Source organism: Schistocerca americana, chromosome 1 (genome assembly GCF_021461395.2).
Source record: "Schistocerca americana isolate TAMUIC-IGC-003095 chromosome 1, iqSchAmer2.1, whole genome shotgun sequence".
Classification (NCBI taxonomy): domain Eukaryota; kingdom Metazoa; phylum Arthropoda; class Insecta; order Orthoptera; family Acrididae; genus Schistocerca; species Schistocerca americana.
This window is the reverse complement of record NC_060119.1, coordinates 501391487-501416999: the sequence shown is the minus strand read 5'-3', so window position 1 is coordinate 501416999 and position 25513 is coordinate 501391487. Positions and strand designations below refer to the sequence as shown.

Sequence of the window (25513 nt, the reverse complement as noted above, 5' to 3'; positions counted from 1 at the left end):
AAGAGCTCTCTAACATGACCCTTTGTTCCTTACCAGTTAAATACATAGCGAATCAGTCACATGTAGTGCTGTGAAATCCATAAACTAAGTTTCTCCAAAAGAATATTGAAGTTTTCACAGATAAATGGCTTAGACAAGGCACAAAAAAACCTGGTAGGTGAAATCTTATCATTCCATACTTCAGCATTCTTCTTTGAAACCATATTTCAAAAGCTTCTCTACTTTTCCCGCCAGTGTTGTTTTCAGCCCATGTTTCACTTCTGTACAAGGCTACACTCATGGCAAATACTTAAAGAGAAGATTTCATAATAAATTTATACTGAATATTTTAATATTTTTATTTTTCAGAAATGTTTTTCTCGCTGTTGCCAGTCTCAATTTTTTACCCTTTCTACATCTGACATCATCATTTTGCTACCCAAGCAGTAAAAGTAATCAACTACTTTCACTGTCTTTTTGTGCTTGCACATTTTTATGATAAGTGTGTCTGTCATTGTCGTTTTCTTATAAAATAATCAATATAACTAGGCACTAGCTGCACATAAACTCTTTTGTGATATTTGCACTACTGAATTTGTGCGTGTGGGAGAAGGGCTGCCGACATGGCAGGGTCATAAGCACCTTTGTTAAAATAGTGGTTGGATATAGACCCTTTAAAACAATGCAAAATACCAATTCGTCTAAAATTTCAATAATTCTCTCCAGTTATCATCCAAATATACTTCTATACAGGCACAGTAAGGTGGTTGTTACATGATACATTTATGAAATATCTACATTTTTTCCCATCATCTCCCATGTCGCAGAGTGGGTCTGTGCACCTTCCGCCGCGAAAGTACTGTATTTCAAAATTTCATAAATATCAGGTCGTTGATTGTGACATTTGCTTTTTGATTTCACAAAAACTGATGAATCGTTTATGATACCTATCCCCAAAATTTGTCACTTGGGCTTTCTTTAATTCTAATTTGTCTTCTGAATAAAAAGGAAAAATGATCAATGCACTGAACCATGAGGTTGAGTCAACAAACAACAATATTAAATGAGTTCAAATTGGAACTGAACAGTCTCAGAAATTACCACTAATCTGTGTGAAGTGTATGTTTCTCATAAAACAAAACTTTTTTTTAAGATTGGATTCGAGAGAGAATTCATATTACAGATTCCTAGCTGTCACATCAAAACCAAGATTTTGTTAAATACTACAAAAGTCGATAATATTACAGCTGAGGGAGGCATCAAGCTCATGGAGGATAACAATAATTTATTTACAAAGTGAAACAAACAAGTTCATCACCATGTTGTATCTGAGTATCATCAAAGGCTTTTTTATTTTGGGGGAAAGGGGGGGGACACATCATTTAAGAATAAAGATTTTTAACAGGCAAGGTGCTATTCTGATCATAGTTACTTAACTAATACTGTATATAGTGGTGTTACCTACTATGTTATAAAAGTTTATGGAAATATGTTAATAATTAAGTTCAATAATAACTTTCGTGGACTTTAAAAAAGCATACGACTGTATCCATAGACCTTCAATGTTAGAGATCTTAAGAAAATCGGGCTCCATACAAAATTAATCAAATTGATAGAACTCACCTTAACCAAAAGTCAAGTTCAGGGGGGAACTCTCTGAGCCATTCATCATACAAACAGGTTTAAGACAAGAAGATTGCTTGGCACATCCAAATTGGAAGACCCAAAGGTAGCATAAGTTTAAATTGTCTAGGATTTGCTGTTGACCTTGCTCTCTAGTACAACAATATTCAGGAAACCAACAGTGAAATAGCACAGGAAACTGGTCTTGGAATACCTTTTGAAAAACCAGTCATCATGTTAACTGACACACCACTCATAAACAAAATTGCCATAGGAACCCAAGAAATCAAAATTGTAGATAAATTTATATATCTGGGAGAAATAATAACATATAACCTCAACTGAAAGCCAACATGGCATAACAGAATAAACAAATTGACTAGAGCACAATATATTACCAAGAACACCTACAACAAAAAGAGCCTGTCAATAGCAACAAAATTAAAACACTACAAAACAGCCACTCAATCAGAAATAACATACCCAAGTGAAACCATCTTCAAAACAACTAACACTGCACAAATAGACAAAATACTCAAACTAGAGAGAAGAACCATCAGAACATGCATCAACAAATCGTACCAGAAAGACGGACACTGGAGAGTAGCTATAAATGAAACAGTCTACAAGGAAATAAAACCAGTGATGAGTACAATCAGGAAGAAACGCATTTCATTTTTCGGACATCTAACCAGAACACCAGAGAACAGGACCATCAGGAGAATAACAGAAAAATTGTGGAATAGTAAGTGCAACATTAAGTGGATTACAGAAATTAAGGAAGATATGGATGAGCTACAGATTACACTGGAAGACCTAAGAAACAAATTGACAAAATCAGGAAACTCACAGACAAACAAACCAGACTGCAAATGAGAATCAACAAACAGACAATAGGACGGGTGATTTCCGATGAAAAAAGAAGGATGAGCTCTGAGAGAATGAAGAAGTAATGGGCTGACAGGAAACTGAAAAATTCTTTGTATAAAGTTGGCTAGAGCAATCCAATAAAGGCCATAAAATGTAAATAATAAAGTTCAAACTAGCAGTCATCAATTAGCAATTTCTATATAATGTTTTTAAGATTAAAAAATAAATTAGATTTTTATGGGGCTTTTTTTCCAAAATGTAGAGAGCGAGGAGCATTCCTCCTTTTCTTACCCATATTTCAGCTTATTGTTTGTGCAACAAACTAGGGTGTAGTGCAAGTAAAAAATCAAACTCAAAAAATACCAGCCATCTTAAAGCACAGCACTCAATCTGTATGAGCATACAGACGTAACATGGTTATTATTCTGAAATGTTCTTGAAATGTGAACGTAACAACTAAGAGAAGGCTACAATAATAACTCAGGATTTAAAAAATTATAAACTTCTTCCAAACATTTTGGTAACAGGTAGGATATTTCACAGAATCTTAGTAGACTTAAAATATTTGTCTCACTGCCTGTTAAAATAGGGACCAGATCCACAGGTAAACTAGAACCCATCCTAAGGTCAGCAAAAAAAGTTAAAACGTGGTGCATTGTAACACATATGCTATAAGCACTACACATGTCACTGGGGCAAGAAGCCATGGGTCATGGGTCTGTATCCTCTCCAGAGAAAAATGGGAAATAAAATCTAAATGGTTGAAAGTAAGAAATGATATTCACATAGCTGACTTTATGAGTTACAGCTTGTTGTCTGTCACTTCCCTTTATTCTGCTAGTAATAACTTTCTCTGCTGGGTACATTAATTGTAGTGTTCCCAACACACACAATTGGACCAAGTGAGAAATTTCTTCCCTTGATTACATCATCTGTTCCAGTGCCATCAGGATCACATACAACTCAGTACTAATGACATTAAGTGGGTTTGTAAGTATAAAACCACAGGCACAGTCAGGGAGGAGGACTGAACAGCCAGGAGTGTTCCATGGTTTGAGCTGTCAGTACACACTATGATCAAATAGTGGTCCTTACCGAAAGTATTTTAAGAAAAAAAAAAAGGCTTAAAAATTACACAGGACTGCATTCTTTTTTAAAATATATCCAGGTGTAGAATAATTCTGGATCTTTTAAAAATTTAGGGCTTGTACTTCAACCTCAGCATAAAACATATATTTTTCATGTCTGTTTCTAATAAAAACTTCTTTGCATGAAAGGCAAAGAGCATTCTTGCTAACTGGCAGCTGTTAAAGGGCTGTTTGAAAGGTGGGTGAACAACAGTACTGTATGTAGATGGATTTAGATATGATTGCATGTTTGTATTCACTTGTCAATTCCAAATGGGTGCGGGTCACTTCGTGACTGAGGAAGTGAAGCAACATGTCCCAGGAATCATGTATGTTAAAACTGAAACTGGATGTAACCATTGAAAATACCAAAACTGCTTACAGACAGCTATGAGGAATTTAAAGGTGGCAACTGATTCACAACAGTGAAACATGCTCACTAACATTATTGCCACATGTATAAAATTATTATAAACAAAGTCATGAATATATTTAATTGACACACTGTTCAGTAGTTCTTGGTATCAACTAAGGGTAGAAGAAGTCTTAATTTTGTTAATGTCATGGATAGTCCAAGAAGGAATGCCAAAACCGTGATTTTTCCACATGCAAACTATTACTGCCAGCCTGATATTCCCATCTTATTACACTATTTATTGATACCCTTTTTTGACTAATGTAAGACTGCAGCCCCTAGGTGTACAAAGTATGTTGTTCCTTTTTAATAACTGCACGAAGCCAGTTATTATGGCTACGATCAGAACTGCATAACGTCATATGAAGTGGTTAATAAACCAAGAGCATTTGGTGTATATACAGTGTTATTACAAATGATTGAAGCGATTTCACAGCTCTACAATAACTTTATTATTTGAGATATTTTCACAATACAAAAACTCAAAAAGTTTTTTTAGGCATTCACAAATGTTCGATATGTGCCCCTTTAGTCATTCAGCAGACATCAAGCCGATAATCAAGTTCCTCCCACACTCGGCGCAGCATATCCCCATCAATGAGTTCGAAAGCATCGTTGATGCGAGCTCGCAGTTCTGGCACGTTTCTTGGTAGAGGAGGTTTAAACACTGAATCTTTCACATAACCCCACAGAAAGAAATCACATGGGGTTAAGTCGGGAGAGCGTGGAGGCCATGACATGAATTGGTGATCATGATCTCCACCATGACCGATCCATCGGTTTTCCAATCTCCTGTTTAAGGAATGCCGAACATCATGATGGAAGTGCGGTGGAGCACCATCCTGTTGAAAGATGAAGTCGGCGCTGTCGGTCTCCAGTTGTGGCATGAGCCAATTTTCCAGCATGTCCAGATAAACGTGTCCTGTAACGTTTTTTTCGCAGAAGAGAAAGGGGCCGTAAACTTTAAACCGTGAGATTGCACAAAACACTTTAACTTTTGGTGAATTGCGAATTTGTTGCACGAATGCGTGAGGATTCTCTACCGCCCAGATTCGCACATTGTGTCTGTTCACTTCACCATTGAGAAAAAATGTTGCTTCATCAATGAAAACAAGTTTCGCACTGAACGCATCCTCTTCCATGAGCTGTTGCAACCGCGCCGAAAATCCAAAGCGTTTGACGTTGTCATTGGGTGTCAGGGCTTGTAGCAATTGTAAACGGTAAGGCTTTTGCTTTAGCCTTTTCCGTAAGATTTTCCAAACCGTCGGCTGTGGTACGTTTAGCTCCCTGCTTGCTTTATTCGTCGACTTCCGTGGGCTACGCGTGAAACTTGCCCGCACGCGTTCAACCGTTTCTTCGCTCACTGCAGGCCGACCCATTGATTTCCCCTTACAGAGGCATCCAGAAGCTTTAAACTGTGCATACCATCGCCGAATGGAGTTAGCAGTTGGTGGATCTTTGTTGAACTTCGTCCTGAAGTGTCGTTGCACTGTTATGACTGACTGATGTGAGTGCATTTCAAGCACGACATACGCTTTCTCGGCTCCTGTCGCCATTTTGTCTCACTGCGCTCTCGAGCGCTCTGGCGGCAGAAACCTGAAGTGTGGCTTCAGCCGAACAAAACTTTGAGTTTTTCTATGTATCTGTAGTGTGTCGTGACCATATGTCAATGAATGGAGCTACAGTGAATTTATGAAATCGCTTCAATCATTTGTAATAGCCCTGTATTTAAAATGTATAAACATTATGTCAAATTTCACTAATGTTGTTCAAATTGTAAGATGTTGCATAGGGTGACGTAGTGGTCGGGTAACTAAGGTTTTAAACAAGCAACCACTGTGGTGCTAGTGGTATCCTGGTCTTCACCTTTTGGTTGTGCAGCCAGAATGTTGCTTGGGTATAAGTGTTATATCAGACTTAGAAATATTTTGGTGTCAATATACTTTAGGACTTATTATATTTCAGAACTCTGACTGCTAGTTATCTTATAATCATAGCTGGGGGGTTATCAGTGACTGAATATTTAAGACTGTTTTACACTTGGTACTGTTTAAAGATTTATATGCAGCTGTTTTAAGTTTTCTTTGTAGTTTTTAGTGATTCTATTGCTCCGTTTCAAGCCATGAGTTCACGCTTCTTACTGTCTGCAGATGTTCTTGTGGCAACTCCTTCCATCACCTCCATCTGTAGCAGCAGACGAAAGGCTGCATAGACTGGAAACCAGCCCCCCCAACACCCTCGCTGGTCACTTCCACCAGGGGGAGAACTTAGACAGCCAGGCTTTCTGGATGCAAGGCATGCCGAACCGTCACTCAATCTGTCTCTTGTTCGCTCCAACGAGGCAACATCTCAGGCCGTGCTCTTGGCAGCTCGCCCATGTCCCGCAACTTGGTCCACGTCATCGTTCGCTGCATTTCACTGGGGTATGTGCTAACCGCAGAATTCTTATCCCACAGTCGTCACTGACCTGTCACAGTCTGTTTAATAAGAGGAGTGCTACTGCATTTTTTCCACACCACCTTCTCATACTCTCTCTCCTCAAGGTGCTTCTACTGACTATAGGTTTAAAAAGCCTGATGCCGGACGCCCAGTTCGTCCTTCCGGTATAAGCAATTGGAATACTACATGCAGTGTAGTGAAAATACTGCAGTGAAGTGCAGTGCATGCCATGACTACCAGGCTGATTTATCACTATTCTATCCCTGGCCGCTGTGGACCCCTTTGCCACCAAGCATGCCACTGAAGCGGTTTTCCCACGCCACTGGACGACACCGAACAAAGGTTGTAAGCCACCCATGGTCTACCTGGCCCAGACCCTCCTCGATTAGGAGGTATTCAGCTCATTTCAAATGATACTGTAGTCTTTAGCTTTTGGGTTAAAATGTTAGAACCAGCCTGTGTGGCTCTTCCCGGCACACCCCATCATGTATTGCTGTTTTCCTTATCTAGCACACTGCTTAGGCATGTGCACCCCTTAGGTATATAAAAGGATATGTACATCATTCCTTCACTGGTGACCCCCCTCTAAACCACAGTGCTGAGTCTCACTACTGAAACACACTAGTTTTCCTTTTTTTATTATCCTGATTAGCACAAACCACGTGGTCAAAAAATCAGTTCCCGTAGGGTCGGCTGGAAGCATCTCACTTGCACCCCCATCCACTCCTTGCCCTCTCCACCATCCTACAACCCTCCACACATGCCACCCCTCCACTCGCATCACTACTCCTCACCCAGCACACTGGCCCCTGACCTCTACCAGATTCTGGTGCACCTGAGCTCTGATATGACAGCACATACTGCCAGCGTCGCCCACCTACCCTTCAAACACGTTCATCTTGACACTGTCGGCCCACTATGCTCCTATAATGGGTATTGATGTCTGCTGACAATTATTGACAGATTTACTCACTGGCCGGAGGCCACCCCTATCCCTAGACATTTCAGTGAAATTGTGGCTGCAGCGTTTGTTCAGACCTGGGTGTCCGGCTTCAGTAGCCCATGCAACATCACTAATGATAGTGGGTGCCAGTTCACCTCAGCCCTCTTCTGATCTCTGGCAGCCACCTGTAGCTCCAGTTTCCACCATACCACCAGCTACCACCCTGCAGCTAACAGTACCGTGGAGCAGTTCCAGTGCACACTTAAAGCCGCCCTCACGTTATTCTTCTGAATGGTCTGCTGCCCTACCCCTGGTACTTCTCAGCCTGTGGATCATACACAAAACCAACCCGAGAGCTTTGGGTGCCGAGCTGGTATACAGACAGCAACTCACCATTTATGGTGATATTTTGGAAGCAACCCTGCTCCCTCCTGACAGCACCATTCCAGGTTGCATTCAGCAGCTCCAGGGCTACTTGGCCCAGTGCAACAAACACCTCTGCAGTGGCACGGTGTGCTCCCCACCTCCATCCACCGTGACCTCACAGTATGCACACATGTCATGCTCCAAGTGGATGCATACCAGCCGCTACTCAGCCCTTAGTATTCGAGCCCGCACTTGGTGTTGCAACACGGGGAAAGGACATTCTCCATTCGTCTGAATGGGCTCACGACAATTGTTGTCGACAATTGTCATCATAGACAGACTCGAGCCAGCCTACATCCTAGAGCCCCCTCCAGCTAACAAGCACAGCACCATTGAGGTAGAGTTGCCCCCACCTACCACTGGATCCAGTTACAGCACCATCAGCATTGTGCCTGATACAATGCAGGCCAATACCGTTCTCTCTGCTGTCCCTGATTTGGCACCGGCCAATGCAACCCCCAATGCCAAGTCTAACACACCACCAGTCAATGCTCCTCTGGTCCACCACCAACCGACTACACGAATGACACACCTATCAGAGCCTGGGAACATGATGTTGCTGCCACACTACCCTTTTCACAGCCTCCAGCTGATATAGATAGTGCCCTACACCACAAGTGCCCACCACACTCAACAAAGTGTCGTCACCGTCGCCACTAGCACCTGCACTGGAGCAGTGATGCAAATTCACATGCTCCCAATGCAGCACACAAGAGCTGCCCATGCCCCTCCTCTCACCAGAAACCACAGCACGAACACAGCAGCAATGATCTGTGCATGCCCCACAGCAAGCATTGTCAGTCGGCTTCAAATACCCCTCTGCACAGTTGACATCAGTGTTTTCTCTTGAAAGGGGGGAACTGTGTGTCAGCTCCTTCCATCACCTCCATCTGTAGCAGCAGATGACGGGCTGCGTAGGGTGGAAACCAGCCCCCCAATACCCTCACTGGTCACTTCCACCAGAGGGAGAACTCAAAGACAATCACGCTTTCTGCATGCGAGGTATGCCAACTGTCGCTCAAGCGGTCTCTTCTTCTGATCCAATAAGGCAACATCCACAGCCCTGCTCTTGACAGCTTGCCTGCACAACGCCATGTGGTTCACATCGTCATCCACCATATTTCGCCGGGGTATGTGCAAAGTGTAGAATTTTTATCCTGCGCTCATCGTTGTTGTTCTGCTGCAGTCCATTTAATAAGAGGAGTGCTAGTGCATATTTTTCATGCTGCCTTCCCACACTGTGTCTCCTCAAGGTGCTTCTACTGACTACAGGTGTATAAAGCCGGATGCCCAGTTCATCCTCCCGTATCAGCAACTGAAATACTGCTTGCAGTATAGTGCAAACAGTGTGGTGAAGTGCAGTGCACGCCAGTATTACTAGGCTGATTTATTACAATTCTACACCAACCATTTTGGCTCCCCTTTCCCGCCTACTGCGTCATTGAAGCAGTTTTCCCACGCTGCCAGACGACACTGAAAAAAGGTTGTAAGCTACCCATGGTCACCCGGTCCAGATCCTCCTTGATTAAGAGGTATTTAGTTCATTTCTAATGTTACTGTAGTCATTAGCTTTTGGGCTAATACGTTAGAAACAGCCCACACGGCTCTTCCAGCACAGCCCTTGCTTTACTGCCGTTTTTCTTACCTAGCCCACCGTTCAGGCATGTGCACACCTTAGGTGTATAGAAGGGCACATAAATCAGTCCAGTCTGACTGAACAGCAAATTAATCATCTGTGCTCTCCTGAAACTACCTTGTGTTCAGTTAGCAATCTATGTGAGGCCACTTTTCAAATAAATATATCTGTGTGTGTGTGTGTGTGTGTGTGTGTGTGTGTGTGTGTGTGTGTGTGTGTGTTTCTTTGAACAACATATATTCGAAGATTAACCCATCTGTTTGCAGACCACATTATTACCCTACAGGGTTGTTTCTTAAGGTTTATCCTTTAATGATATATATTCATTTATTTCAGATTTGATTAGTTTCACTAAAGTGCTTCACAAGTGAACCATACTTACATAAGGGCTTAAAGCAACTGAGCACAATCGAACCCTTTTTCACTAAGTGAGCTACTCTGAAATTTAACGTCATGTACTTGCCCTCAGTTGGTTCTTAAAATTTGTAGTAGCCCCACTTTATAGCAATTGGTAGGAGCTAGCAGTGTTGTTCTTGTTGTTTATTTGCATCATCAGGGATAAATAATATATTTATCAATAGCCCCATGAAGTTTCAGATAGTAAAATACAGCATTTTACCCAAAAGACAAAGACTGTACTAAAGTCCAGGTGTGACCACAAGCCTACTCCAATATTCTTTGTTTTGCTAGATAAACATGAAATAGAAAAAAAAGGTAAACTCTCACATATGACAGGGAAATGTGATAAATGATGCTGTACTAATTGTACCTCACAAAACTTAACTTGAAGAAATATGAAATAATGATTATACATGTATTATGGGAACTGTTGAAATTCAGAGCATCGAGAAACTTTACACCACTTCAGACTTCGCACTATTCTAGACTGGACCTGCAGAGGCAAATGAAATAACATTTATGCTGCAAACAAATGTCAGAAACCATCATTAAAACAAACACTATTAACTATAATAGAATCATGTGCTTCTTTCAGTTACTTCTCTTATGAGTCTCACTGATACTGTCACAGACTTGCATCAAGGGTGATACTAATAGATAATGTTGAGCAAATAACACATGACAGGCGTAGTGAAATTCTGTCCTCGGACAAGGCAACTATTGACTCAGTTACTGATGCTAACCATAGGAACTGTTCTTAAATAAAGTTGTCATCATGAAATTAATGTGTTTTTTTTTAAGCATACAACTTGTTTGTGGACATCATCATCATCATAAGTATATCCCTAACATTATTAACAAATGACATTTTTACAGGTAGTTACTGTTTCTTACATAGCGATTTTGTTCCAGAATCTTTTGTATTCAGATAAAGTTGTTTGATGGTTTACTGTCTGTATAACTTGATAAATATCTTAACTATGGACTGGTTCAACCTCACAAGTGACACACTTTATACATTCTTAAGACGGCATGAGAGTGTGTGGTGCAGATGGATATGCAACACCATCACCTGCAGTAACATAGCAAGTAATTTCGACAGCACCCGTTACATTACCAATAGGTTAAGGCTAGTAGCTGCATCACTGCCTCCATGACGATGTTTTTCAACAAGATAATTCAAGACCACATGCTGCCTGTGCTATCCTGACCTAATTGATACAGAAGGTATTCAATTGCTACCCTGACCAGCACATTCTCCAGATCTCTCATCGATTGAAAACATTTGCTCATGGGGAGTGATTACATCACGCAGAATAATTTGACATTATATCAGCAAGTTTCCACTAAATCCTTTTTTGGAGGCAACTGGAAGGTCTGTCTTAGACCAAAACATACACAACCACCTCGACATGATCAATTTGGCCTCAATATATGATAAATAATAAAAGGTTCTCTTCACTGGCTAGTACACAATTTGTATGATACCTGGGTATTATTGCAGAAAAGTGTGGAGTTACGTATTACTAGTGCATCTCTCAGGCATGTAATCTCACATGTTCAATGAGGATGTGGGTCATTCACGTTTTCTATCAGTATCACACATGGATGCTGGATTCCTCACATTATCAAGCATAATTTGAGGGCTGTGCAGATCTACAGCCAACATTTTAACTCTTGACTTGTCTTTTAGGGTGGCTATAGGCATGCACATTATGCCCACCTCGTGAACACAATCCTTCAGGAGGCAGGAATCAACTGAATGAAGTTTCTAAATTATCTGCTGACTTGATCTCAACCGAGCATGCTTAGGCCCAGTTGAAACTATCAGAACATCATAGCAAAAACCCCCCTAATACAGTGACATCAGGAGGGCTACTGTTGGAGAGTGGGAAAAGCTTGAGTAAATGACTATCACCTTACGGACAGCATGCCAAAGAGGATCTAAACATTTTACCTCGCACAACAGTACTTATTTCACCCAGTACTTATTTCACAGCAAAGGCTTATTCTTCCATTACCAGCATTTCTTAAATCGAAGCCAATCATATTCAGATACATGCAGATAGCGAAGAACGTTTTTGAGCAGTTTGAATTCAGATGATGCCAATTGTTTAGATGTAACCTCATAGGTAGCAGATCTTCAAATTCACCAAAAACTTATTTCCTTCTTCCATCTTTAGGGAAGGTGTCTCCACTGTCCCTCCATATGTAACACACTATTCTCCATCCTTGAGTGCTTTGTCATGAAGGCAGGTTTAGCTGGGATATTCAAAGCCCCATACATCTGAGTAGAAGTTATAGCTAGAATATAAGGTCCGTATCCGGGGCACACTAGTGCAGCTCCATTGTGGCTCACATTCCTTAGTGCCTCACAATGGGAAGCCATGTAAAACATTACCTCAGTGCAAAGTAAGCTAAACAAACCAAATACAGGTATGAGGAATAAACTTCTAAGATACTATGATGTATGTGGTTAAATTTACCAAATGCTCTACTGACAAAGCAGCATGCAGATATGAGGCAAATTAAGATCACAATAGTATTAGTCAGATTGTATGGATCAATACAGAACTATATTTTACAAATTTGTACAAAAATTCACTGGAGAGGCATGGCAGAGTCAAAATCTTTTACTAGGATGAAGCAATTAAATAAATACTAGCAGTGATATGACGTTAAAGGTAATAGAAAATAATGCATAAAAAGACTTGTGGCAATAATAAAACAAAAACAAGCAAATACACAATGTGGTACACTGTTTTCTCAGGAGGCTAAGTTAGTTAAAAGTTGTGGCAGTATTGCCAATGATTCCAGAAATGCACAATACTCTGGTGATACCACCATCATGTAACTACTTCTCTAAGCCGCCTCCCACAAAAATAAGCTGCCTGTTAGTATCACTATGTAAAGCGTGTGAAGTAAAAAGTCACGATACCATTAAGATTGGTTTACTTGTCGCAAATCACTAGGCCTTAAGAAAACCAAACATGAGATTCCATGCTTGAACACACCATTTTGATTTACGAAACTCTTAAACACAAATTCCACCTTTTTTCATAAAACAAATGCTTTAGATGAAATGATTCTTCCTCAAACAAAAATGTTATCTGTATGATAAAAGAAAGTCCTGGGCAGCTAGGGGAGAGAGGCAGTAAATGCATGGGACATGAATGTGGCATCAGTGAGCACAAAATGGTGAAAGCAGTGGGAGTTGCATGTGGTGCACAGTAACACAGAGACATATGATATTGCAGTGTCCATGTTCTTCCAAATTATGCTGCAATGTTCCTGTGGACATATATGCATGTCTGAAGGAACATCGCGTCATAATTTGGAATAACACAGGCACAGCAATATCGTATTTATCTGCAGACAATGGGCAATGGACTTTGATGTAAAATGTCTCACCTGTATGGGAATATACATTATGGAAGTACGAGTACAGGTTGTAGACAAATGGTTGACAACATATGGAAGTTTGGGTCTGGCCATGAGTCATGCTCACACAGCCTAAGCGGGAAAGCTGGGTTCAAGTCCTGATCCGGCACAAATTTTCATTGTTGTCATTCCATTACGCAGCTGATCCTCGTTCATAAACTGTGAACACATTTCATGTATGACGTGGAGAACTGTACTGGGAGAAGGGAGATAAAACAGATGAAGAGAGATACTGTGGAGAGGAGAACATGAGTGCAGAGTGACTGAAGGGTGAAGTTGGGAGCATAAGGAAAGGGGTGTGTATGGATCTGAGACAGGAGCACGTTTAGAGTGTGGGTGGAGAGGAGAGGGGTTCTAGACGGCTACATCACAACACTTGCTATCTGAATCCCCTGCCAATAGTCTCTGAATTACAAAAACTGTAATGGTCCTTACAGCACATTCTTCAATCTCTCAATGTTCCTGCCCTCAAACTTCACTAGCCCATTCCACAGTGATGTCCCATCTGTTCCCATGCTCCCAACTTCACACACACACACTACACTCCCTTCTCTCCGCTGTAGACCCCCAATTAGTTCCATTTATTTACATAACAAGAATTGCACCAAATGAAATATTTCAACTTAAATCAATTATTCCTTTTGGTCCGTTCTATTTCATCCTCACAATCCACTCTTCCACATTATTGTGTGCCAGTTGCAACTCGCTGGATTGTACCTGTGCAATCGCATTGGTGGCAAATTCCTATCAGCAGTCAAGAGCCTCTCTGTTCAGCTCTCCCTTCCCCTCCTTTATCCATGCTCTCACACCACCTGACACAACCTGCACCCCAGTCGAGCTGCAGTGTCAGTACAATGTAGTTGGCCATGACAGTGAGTGAGTGAGTCAGTGAGTGATTCTTGTATTAATTACCTCAGAAAGAGGACATCTGAACGTTAACACCAGTTTCAGTTTTGTTTATATGCATATTGAGGTAACTTATATGACACAGAAGTTTTAAACATGAGTGTTACTAATTTCAACATGCAATTATACAGCCGACTGGTTGCAAATAACTGTTTGGTACACTGACCTAGGTTTTGACACCTACTAAAAGCGTCTTCATCTGAATGAAATTTTGATAAAACATAAAACTACATTGCAAAAAAGCTAGCTAGGCACATGTGGCAAAGACTGGAACATTTTATTTTGTTTTTGATTGAGCATAGCTGTTCTAAATTCTGACCATTGCTGTTTCACAATGTAATTTTATGCAACTGGTTGACTGTATAATCCTATTTTGATACAGAAGTATTTTAAAAAATGGATTTTGCTGGTCCAACTGCATTGAGCTCAGTGGATTATATCGAGAAATAAATTTGTTTACATATTTAAAAAAGAAAAAAGGAAGAAGAAAAAATTTGTCATTTACCAAACTTGCTAGTGAAACTGAAAAATATCAGTGAATAAGTATCATTAAATTATATTGAAATATGCTATTATATGTCAGTGTAAGACATTTTCTGAAGGTTCTACATAAAAGTCATATATCAGTTACAAATAACCATAGAAGAAGAAAACTTGCTGCACCTCTGCCACTCAATATAACTCAATTACATACCACTACACAACTATCTCTATGGCCTCAACAGACAAATCACTGATGGTTATACAGGGAAAACCAAAATGATCTGATGATGTTAATATTAGTTTGAGAAAATTGGATATGCTCACAAAATTCATTACACATAATCGATAACACAGAATGAACACACTGACAGTTTCCAAAAGGAGCCAAGTTAAAATTAATGAAATTCTGTAAGAAAGAATATATATTAAGATGCATGTGGTTAGGAAAGTTCTGGCAGAATGTAAATAACTTACGAGTACAGAAGACCACACACCAAATAGTACAAGCACTCAGTCATTGACAAATGCACAAAAAGAAATGAAAACTTGTGATTACAGTTCAGCACATGGGCAGATGGAGAGAGAGGAGTGGTTGTGTCAGATGATGTGGGTAGAGGGACAAAGAGGTAGGAAGTGGGAGGAGGGGTTGGGCAGTGGTACCTGGTGGCTCAAAGGGAGGTAAAAGGTGTGTATGATAGGAATGGGAGAGGGAGAGTCAGCAGATGTACAAGACTGGGATGCAACCCAATGCAGTAGGACCAATGAGATTGTGTAGAACACAATGACAATGATGTAAAGGCATGGACTGGAAGGGTGTGACAGTACAGAGGAAGGGGTGACTGCTGGGTAGACATAATGGGTGCAATGGGTTAGCAGAGATTGAAACCAGGAGGATTAAGGGAGAAAAGCATGTGTTGCAAGGATAACACCATTGCCATCTGCACTGTTCACAAAAGTTGGTGCTGCAGGGTAGGATCCAAATGGTACAAGTTGTGAAGCAGCCATTGAAATCTAACATACTGCGCTCAGCAGCATGTTCCACCACTAGGGACAGCTGGTTGGTGATCACGACAACGTAAAATGTCATTCAGAAATTGCAGCAGAGTTCATATATGACACAACTGCTTTCACAAGTGTTCCTGCCTCTGACAGGATAGGACAAGCCTGTGACACAACTGAAGCAGTGTGTGTTGAGTGACTGAAGTGGGCATGTCTTGCAGTGGGGTGTCGCACGCACATGAAAAGGGGTTGGGAGTGGGAAAGGCATAAGGACGGACCAGGATGTTGTTTAGGTTGGACGGATGATGGAATACCACATTAGGAAAGAGTGAGAAGGATCGTGGGTAGGATGCTCCTCAGTCCCAGACATGATGATAAGATATCTGAAGCCTGGAGAAGGACTGGGATGATATTGGGTGATAAGGGGAGCACTTGTTTGCAGCTGGTTTGTGGGGATGGTGGGAGGATTTGAGGTGTGTAAAGATATAGCATGGGAAATATGTTTGTGGACTAGGCTTGAAGGGTAGTGTACATCCGTGATATCCTTTGTGAAACCTTCAGCATGCTGAGCAATAGAATTCTTTCACCACTGAGATGTCAGCCACGGATGGCCAGGGTAAATGGAAGCAATTATTTGGTGTGGAAGGGATAACAGCTATCAAAAAGCAGATACTGGATTTGATTCAGAAGAGGTATGGATAGAGCCATCAGAGACGTGGAGGTCAAAATCTGGGAAGGTGGCACATTGGGCTGAGGCTGACCAGGTGAAGTGGATGGGAGAGAAGGCACTGAGGTTGTGGAAGAATGAGGATAGTGTGTCTTGGACCTGGATCCTCCAGATCATGAAGATATCACCAGTTAACCTGAGAAGGGGTTTGGGGTTTTGGGGGGCTAGAAAGGTTTGCTCTAGATGACCCATAAACAGGTAGGCATGATCTGTTTGTGGGAGAGTGTTGACATGTGTCAGAAATTCGCAAGTTTTCATTCCTTTTGTGTGCTTGTTGATGACTCAATATTTCTGATATTTGGTGAGTGGTGTCCTTCACTCCCAAATTATTTACGATATTAAGATCCATGTAATCTAACAGACGATGTGTAAAGTTTTCTGTATCCATAAGAAAAAAATAAAAGTATTATGTTCCAAAAAGATTCTGGCAAGAGCTCACCACCCATAGCCAAACAGAGGTTCAGAGAAAAGCCAACAGGCGCCTGCGCAGCACTGGACGATAGGAGCTGAAGTAATAATGCAGCTGAGCCAACATTTTCATTTTAAAATAGCAACACACTTCTCACAGCATTAGAGATAAAATGAAAGATAAAAATCACAGTACTTTTACGAGAAGTAAAAGAAGATTTCGATGTGAAAAAATAGTGATTGCATTCAAGACATTTATGAAGCACAGAATGCACTGTGGCTTGGAAAAATATAAAGAAGTGGCTCAATAAACCAATTACATAAAAAAGTTATACATTTACATTAGGTGAAAACCAGTGTTAACAAGTTAAAAAAAACAGCAAGCGTACTGAACAATCTGGACATTACTTCCTTTACATTCCCTCAATTTCCCATGTAACACATAATTTATATAAAGAAAGATAACATAATCTATAAACTCAAAACAGTTTTCCATCTGAAATAGAAATTATACCTTTAACAAGTAAAATACATTAGACACTTTTTGAAGAAATGGGGGAAAGAAACATGAAATGGGTCTTTTACTTAAAAATTACAACACACTTAAAAAGATGAATAACAAAATAGTAAATTCTCTCTTCAGAAATTAATTCACAAATTAAGAACTCCACAAATTCGAATTCCCAATTTCGAACACTGAACAGTTCTGTGAATGAAAAACGCAGAAACAAATGAGCATAGAATTAAAAACTAGGTGAAGTCATTCGACAGAAAACTTGGTTGTATACTCCATATCAAATATATGGAAGAACTATCCTATCATAGATGGCTGGAACAATAAAGCATGCTACATGGCTGGAAAAAGGTGCAGATTAGTGAAAACTGTAAGCAAGGTTGCAAGACAAGCGTCAAAATGTTATAGATTTGCAGAACTCATTTTGTATTCAAGTATGATCATTTTCCTGGAGACTCAACACCTCTTTCACAATCAACATGGTTTCCATACCTATTAAACATTGAAAGCCAGATTTGTTTGTGACATCCAGAAATCAGAAGAGCTTACATTGATGCCATATTTCTCGATTTGCAGAAAACCTTCAAGAAAGTTCCACTGGAAATGGAAATGTCGTGTGGCTAGGGCCTCCCGTCGGGTAGACCGTTCGCCTGGTGCAGGTCTTTCGATTTGACGCCACTTCGGCGACCTGCGTGTCGATGGGGATGAAATGATGATGATTAGGACAACACAACACCCAGTCCCTGAGCGGAGAAAATTTCCGACCCAGCCGGGAATCGAACCCGGGCCCTTAGGATTGACAGTCTGTCACGCTGACCACTCAGCTACCGGGGCGGACAAAGTTCCACTAAATCATATATTAGACAGTTGTGTAATTCTATTAAAAACTTTCTAGCTAGCAGAGCTCAATACGATGTTCTTAACTGTGAGGCATAGTCAGTAACAGGAGAAACATTTGGCAAATCTCACAGTTTGTGTGTCTAGCATTCCTTTTTCCCCTTGATGATATGACTGCTTCACACATACATGATGCATAATGATCACAATAGTAAAACCACATAAGTTCAAGCTCGTGCAGTGGTGTGTTGACAAGCTTATTCAGTGCATACCATCTGAGAGCAGTATAGGAAGAAGGGACAATGATTCTAGTATACTAGCGTCTATATATTTAGATGTTGATCTCATTATCTACTAACCTTATAATAAAGGTGATGATGTGCTGCACACAGGCACAACAAAAAGACTGCTAAACATGTGAGCTCTCGGGCAAAAGGCAGTACTGTGAGCAACAGCACATGATGGGAGAAGCAGTCTGGGTGGTGGGGGTAAGGAGGAGGCTAGAATAGGGAGAGGAACACCAGCAGAGGGGTGGCGGACATTAAAGTCCTGCTTGTGGGAACATGCAGGGATGTGGTGCGGACAAGGTTGTGCAGCTAGGTGCAGGAGGTTAGATGGAAGATGGAGGGAGGGATGGGCAGAAAAGGAGAGAAGTAGAGAAGGGGAAGAGGACGCTGCAGCTGTGTTGGTGAAACAGAAGGCTGTATAGTGCTGGAGGGGGTGCAGGGAAGGAAACAGCTGGGTGAAGGACACGGACTAACAAATGCTGAGGCCAGGGGGATTACAGGACTGCACAACTCAGTAAAGCCGATGCTGGTAGGAAGGATTCAGATGGTGCAGGCTGTGAAGCAGTCTCTGAAGTGAAGATATTTGTGTTGGGCAGCATGCTCAGCAACTGAGCGATCCAGCTGTCTCTAGGCCACAGTTTGTCAGTGGCCATCCATGTGGAAAAGCAGCTTGTTGATTGTCATGCCCATGTAGAACACAGTGCAGTGGTTACAGCTTTGTTTGTAGATCACATGACTGCTTTCACACGTAGCTCTGCCATTAACTTGATAGGTGATGCTTGTGACCGGACTGGAGTATAGGTCGGACTGTTCTTCCATCTAGGTTTATTACAGGGATATGAGACATCAGGCAAGGGGTTGAGAGCAGGAGTGGAGTAGTGATGGATGAGGATACTGTGTAGGTCTGGTGGGCAACAGAATACCCCTGTGGGAGTGGTGGGAAGGATAGTGGGCAGGATATTCCTCATTTCAGGGCATGACAAGAGGTAGTCGAAACCCTGGTGGAGAATATTATTCAATTGCTCCAATCCTGGGTTGTACTGAGTCATGAGGAGAATGTTCCCTCCACCAAACACACTGACAGTCTCCTTTTCCCCCCTCCTCTACTTCTCTCGTTTTCTGCTGCCCTCCCCACTCCCCACCATCCACTCTTCCGAATGCACCTGCTGCCCAACCCTGTTCCCACTACATTCCTGCATGCTCCCACAGGCAGCACTTTACTGCCTCCACCCCTACATTGTGTCACGAAATTTTAATCCTGGATAGCTGATGTCAATAGGAACCAAAATTAATAATGTTGTGTAGGTTGACAACGCATACTTTTTAAACTACAAAATCCTGGCGCAACACGCTACTGTTAGCCGAGGGATTGCCCTGTTGACAGATGCTCTGGACAACGCATGACCGCGAATTCTTTGCCTGCCGGAGATTGTGATTTATCCAAGGCAACCACACGTTCTATGGTAGCGTGCCCGCCTTCCACTATGGGGGGTGAATCCGCCAGGGTCCCGACACATCCATTGTAGTTTCATGATAAGACTTACCGGGAAAAAACCCATCAACAGCTGTTAGTTCGCGTACAGAAAGTCTTTCACAAACTGTCAGCCCTGAAATGGGCCCTTTTTGTAGCTAAGACATTGTTTACTTAAAGCAGGTGCTCAAACTGGTGACCCTCTGACACAAACCAAGCTTGATAACGTCAAACGGTGTTGTGCTGAACTCTTTCAAAATCTGCTGGCATTGCCCTGATTGGATTGGCGGCACACTGAATGCAATCCATTAATTCCTCTTTGTTTCTAGGTAGTTCGCATACAGGTAGGTGAACTAGAACCCTGAAGAATCCCTACATGAAAAAGTCCAGTGGCGTGAGGTCTGGTGGTCGCGGGGGCCATGTCCTATGAGCATCTCTGCCAATTACCTGGCCGTCAAAGAGTTCATTTAAATATCCACACACAGCACGACTGTTATGTGCGGGCGCCCCATCATGCTGCAACCACATGTGTAGCCGTATGTCCAGGGGAACATCTTCCAGCAGGCCACGTAGAGTTTCTTGCAGAAAGTGAAGGTAATTTGCCTCAATAAGTCGAGGAGGTAGACGGACCGGCACAATCAGATGGTTACCCACAATGCCTGCCTAAATGCTGAGCGAAAATCATTCCTGGGGTCTGTGGACGTACGTGACATGAGGATTTCCCCTTTCCCAGTAATAAACATTTTGAGTGTTGTAAAGGCCATCCCGATGGACGGTGAGCTCATCGATAAACAACACAATGTCGGGGACGTTGGAATCTCATGCAACACGTTGCAGAAACCACAGGCAAAATTCTAGCCTGTGTTCACAGTCCGCCCCAGGAATTAGGTCCTGAACAGGGTGGAAACTAAATGCATGCAGGCTGTCATCCCTCAAAACCTTCCAGACTAACCAATGAGTGATCCCCATATCATGTCCAACTGTTCAAGTACTTGTCGCAGGTGCTTCCTCGAAGTGCTCAAGACCAGTCTCTTCAAATGCAGCATCCCATCATGTTCGAGGTCTTCCTGCACCACCATGATATCCTGCTAACGAGCCTGTTTCGCCAAGTCGCTGGTGAATTGCTGTAAATGCTTGCTGGTGTGGTTAGCGTCTTGCTGGGTACCATCCCTCATACAACCCTCGAGCTTCATACGCATTACCGTCAGCTAGTCCACAAACAAAAACCATATCTTGTTGTTCTTCAAACAAATAATGTGCCACCATGCTTACTTTATGACTAAATAGCAGGTGACGTGTGTGTGCTCCGAAGCAAAGCTTACATGTGAATGCCTCCAACGTGAGGTGGAGACAAACTGCAAGACCTATTCGACACACGTGTGTATCACATTGGGGCAGTGACAGGGTGAGGGAAGATTGTACGTGTGAACCGACAACCAAAGTGCTGCCCGTCAACCGACGAACAGCAACACGGCAATCCCACAGAGTGTGGGCACCAAGTTTCCATAGTTTAAAAATGGTGCATTGTCAACTTACACAACATTAGTAAGAATTTGCAGGACAAACAAGCAAGATGAACTCCTAATAAATTTTTAAATTTCAGTTTTCACTTCTTTCCTTGTGATTAAGTCAGCTATTTAAAGCTCTTTGCTGCAGTCCTCTTATTTTTTAACTATATAATACAAAGTGTGCACAATTCTAAACTCTAAATCTGAAATATCATTCAGCAAAACTCTGTATACAATGCAGGGGAGCCAAATACACTTATTCCCATCCTACAGTTGTCATAAAATGATTATCCCAAGGTTTTTCTGTGTTAAAAACATCCATAGAGCATACAGCTCACACAAAAATTATTTATTTACCGCCATTTACGTACGGGTTAGATTATCAAGAATGAAGATGCATCTTGCAACTATAGTGAAGATCGCTGAGAAACTGCCTGACAATAATAATCTTTGATCATCAATTCTAGGGTTTTGTCAAATCAAGTTGTTTTCAGAAATGTCTGCTTGTGTCTGTGTATGTGCGGATGGATGTGTGTGTGTGTGTGTGTGTGTGTGTGTGTGTGTGTGTGTGTGTGTGTGTGTGTGTGTGTGTGTGGGAGGCGGGGGGGGGGGGGGGGGGGGGGGGGGTAGCGTGCGCGTGTGTATACCTGTCCTTTTTTCCCCCTAAGGTAAGTCTTTCCACTCCCGGGATTGGAATGACTCCTTACCCTCTCCCTTAAAACCCACATCCTTTCGCCATTCCCTCTCCTTCCCTCTTTCCTGATAAAGCAACCTTGGGTCGCGAAAGCTCGAAATTTGTGTGTGTGTTTGTGTTTGTTATTGTTTCTATGAACGTACCAACGCTTTCATTTGGTAAGTTACAGAATCTTTGTTTTCAGATATATTTTTTCCCACGTGGAATGTTTCCCTCTATTATAGGCTATATATCACTAAGGCATATTCAGTGGGATAGTTTGTTGGTATCTGAATTTCTTCTCATCTGGTCTGGAGGTCACATTACCACTTCATTTCCGAAACATACGCACATTTTTATATTCTGAACTTGTTCTTCACACTGTTCAACATGGTGAACAAACTATCCCACTGAAGAAGCCTTAGAGTAAGCAAAGGTGAAATTCGACTGGGAGAAATAAATTACAGTGCAGCAATAAAAGGCAGTTTTAGTGACAAAACAAATATGCATACAGTGTGTTGCCCAATGTCTATGTCAGATTGGAGAATGAAAATTTTGCATTGAATTGGTAAGTCAAGGAATGTGAACACAAAATAACATTGCGGGGACAGATTGGTCAGTAATACATAGCCCAATGTCTCCATTTGTGACATATTTAACAAATTTTTCATTATGAAAGCTAAAATTTGAAGGAAAATTCAGAAAATTTGTATTAGATAATAGATCAATCTTTAAGTAATTTGTTGCATATTAGGTCTATGTCTATAAACTATGAAAAGTTGATAGGAGAGGTGTGTGCCATACATAACTCAAGCCACAGCCATTGAAATTTGAAAATGAAAGTCTGTCTCTTCTCCACAAGAGCCTAAGTGCTTGGCCTACTACAATTCACTGAATGAAACGTCAGTGGTTCGGGGACACTGCTGAAGTCTGAATCAATGGTAAATGAAGAGGAAGACTTCAAATCTGAACAACACTGGAAGAAAACATGGTGGAATGCATCTGAAGTGAATATGTGTAATTCTGACAATATTACACTTTCAATGCTGGTACATAAATGAGACTTATTCTAAAATACAGTATGGTAAACACATACTTACTTCCACACTAAAACAAGCTAGCACAAAAAAAGTAAAAGAAAAAGTCAGTGTTGCTGTCACATGGGTATTATGACTGTCACAACTCAATGACATGACAAAACTTTAATGTTCTTCAACAGTATATCAAAAAATATAACTCACCCTTAATTTTCCCAAACTACTTGCTACTGCTACAACATCCGGGATATCATGCTTCAAAAGACTGTCTTCATCAGGTCCAGCAAAATATTCTGCTGGCACATGATCACATGCCACCAATTGCATTTGCATCACAACATTGTTATCCCAAGTTTCAATGTTTACATTATTCTCCCCGACACCAGCTCCATTTGGAAACTTGACACAGAATGCATAGTACACAGGAAAATGGCCTGAGCCAATTGACATAAATTTTACTGCAACACCACAATCATTTTCCAGGGAACAGTGAACAACAGACGAAGGATCCACATTTTTTACATGCAAGGTAAATGCTATTACATCTTCAAACACATTGCATGTGAAAGTGGGTAGTAAGTAATGTTTATCAGGGTCAAGGAAGGATTTCACACACAACATGTTAGTCCTGTTATTTTCAACACATTTATCTGGGACCAATTCTGATTCTTCCAGTGGAAAGTTTTCTTCACTCTTCTGACTCTCACTTTCAGCACCATCATCATCACCACTACTAAATTCTGGAGTCTGGTAACTTGTGTCGCTTTCCACCCCACTGTCCTCACGGCAAATATCTACCACACGCTTTTCTGTCAAGCGTCTGACAGGCAAGGTGATGATAAGTTTTCTTTGGTCCTTATCAAATTTTGCATTCCCTGAGTCTTCATATACTCTGTAAGGCAACTTCAGCTCCAATTTATATTTTGCATGCTTTTCGCTCAGAAGCGAAAGTGATTCTTCCGTGACATCTAACACTACATCTGATGTTGAACTCAGCAATGGTAAGTCTACCTCAATGACCAATTCCTTTGGAATAGCTGCATTAATCTTCGCCGATTTGTCATTTATGAATTCCTGCATGTCAACGGGGTTCCGATGTTTAATTAGATATGTTGGTGTCGTATATGGAGTTCTGTCATCATCCTGTTTTGCTCCTGTAGAGCAATTTGTATCTCTCTTAGCACTCTCTCTTGGTTTTGCATTCACATCAGGTACTGCATAAGGATAATTTATATTTCGTAAATGATCATCAATAACGTTTTCTGGAGGGTTTTCTGACTTTTTCCGCAAAATAGAATTCGAGACCGCCCCTTTGTACTTCAATTTTGGAAACCTCAGATTTTTCCTGTCTAGTTTAACACCGAAGTTACTTTCAACTGCGTCCAACGCTGTTTCGTTCAACATGTTCCTGAACTGTTTGCTTTTATTTGCCAAGTCATGAGTATCCGGATGAAAAACAACGTCGTACACCAAACATCTTTTGCCCGACTTATCTAAATCATCTCTTGGATGAACTTGTGAGTACGGAAGTGACCAATTCACGCCTTTCGTTCCGGATTTTGATGCACGAGATGATGTTGGCTTTTGGATCTTCTCACTTTTACACACGTTTATAAATGCCTTCTTCGTACCATCCACACTAGTCTTAATAACATAGCCAGGCTCCGGATTTATAAAATCTACGTCGTAACCTCTTTCCTTCTCTAGGATCGTAATTTCCTCTTGGTACTTCTTACGATTTTCTGGATCATTTACTTCTTCAATATAATCAACCAATAATTTTCGAAATTCTTCTTTCTTTAGCGCTTCCGTGATGTTTCTCACCTCATCTTTCGTAATTTCAAAATCGTCCCACTGAGACCCGCTACCGCTGACTGCCATAGTTCAATAACTGGCTCAACTGCACTTCTAGAAATGTTTACGTGGGAACTTGCAAAGCTTGACCTGGAATCTCACCACTGTAACACTTGCCAACAGCGCCTTTAACTTAAAATAAAGTCGCAGCAAATGTCAAGTGTAACTTTAACACTGAGTTTTTTAAAAGGGTCCTGTCACTAACAACAAAAAATATTTATGTTGTTAAGAGCCGGCAACAAAAGACGGGCGACATCGCGTCTTCGCCAGAACATCTGCAATTCTACATTTATGTGCGAATGGTGCGTACGCAATAGATTATAATGGTAGCTGAAAATGACTTTCAGATCCCACCAATAAATGTGAAGAGCCAATGTTTGATTATCGTTATACCATACATGTCTAAACGTACGTTTAATTAGAGAAAATTAAAGCAGTAAACATAAAATAAGTTTCGTCATAAAATATTTTGGTGAATTGAAAGCAATATTCTCAAGGCATTTTTAGAAAT

At 41.3% G+C, this 25513-nt stretch overlaps 2 protein-coding genes across 11 annotated transcripts in view; one reads left to right on the top strand and one right to left on the bottom strand.

Moving 5' to 3' along the window:
* Positions 1–25245, bottom strand: part of LOC124604653 (protein kintoun) — a 98971-nt gene extending 73726 nt beyond the window's left edge. Inside the window, exon 1 of the mRNA XM_047136497.1 lies at positions 23353–25245. Coding sequence (XP_046992453.1) covers positions 23353–25029 — 1677 coding nt within the window. The 5' untranslated portion in view covers positions 25030–25245. The remainder of the gene's footprint in view (positions 1–23352) is intronic.
* Positions 25056–25513, top strand: part of LOC124604669 (uncharacterized protein C15orf61) — a 65392-nt gene continuing 64934 nt past the window's right edge. For 4 of the 10 annotated variants that reach the window (XM_047136503.1, XM_047136501.1, XM_047136500.1 and 1 more), the window contains exon 1: positions 25057–25304. The gene's annotated coding sequence lies outside the window, so the exon portion shown is untranslated. Of the gene's footprint in view, positions 25411–25513 lie in introns of all 10 variants that reach the window. The other 6 variants (XR_006978593.1, XM_047136507.1, XM_047136499.1 and 3 more) reach the window with 6 other exon arrangements.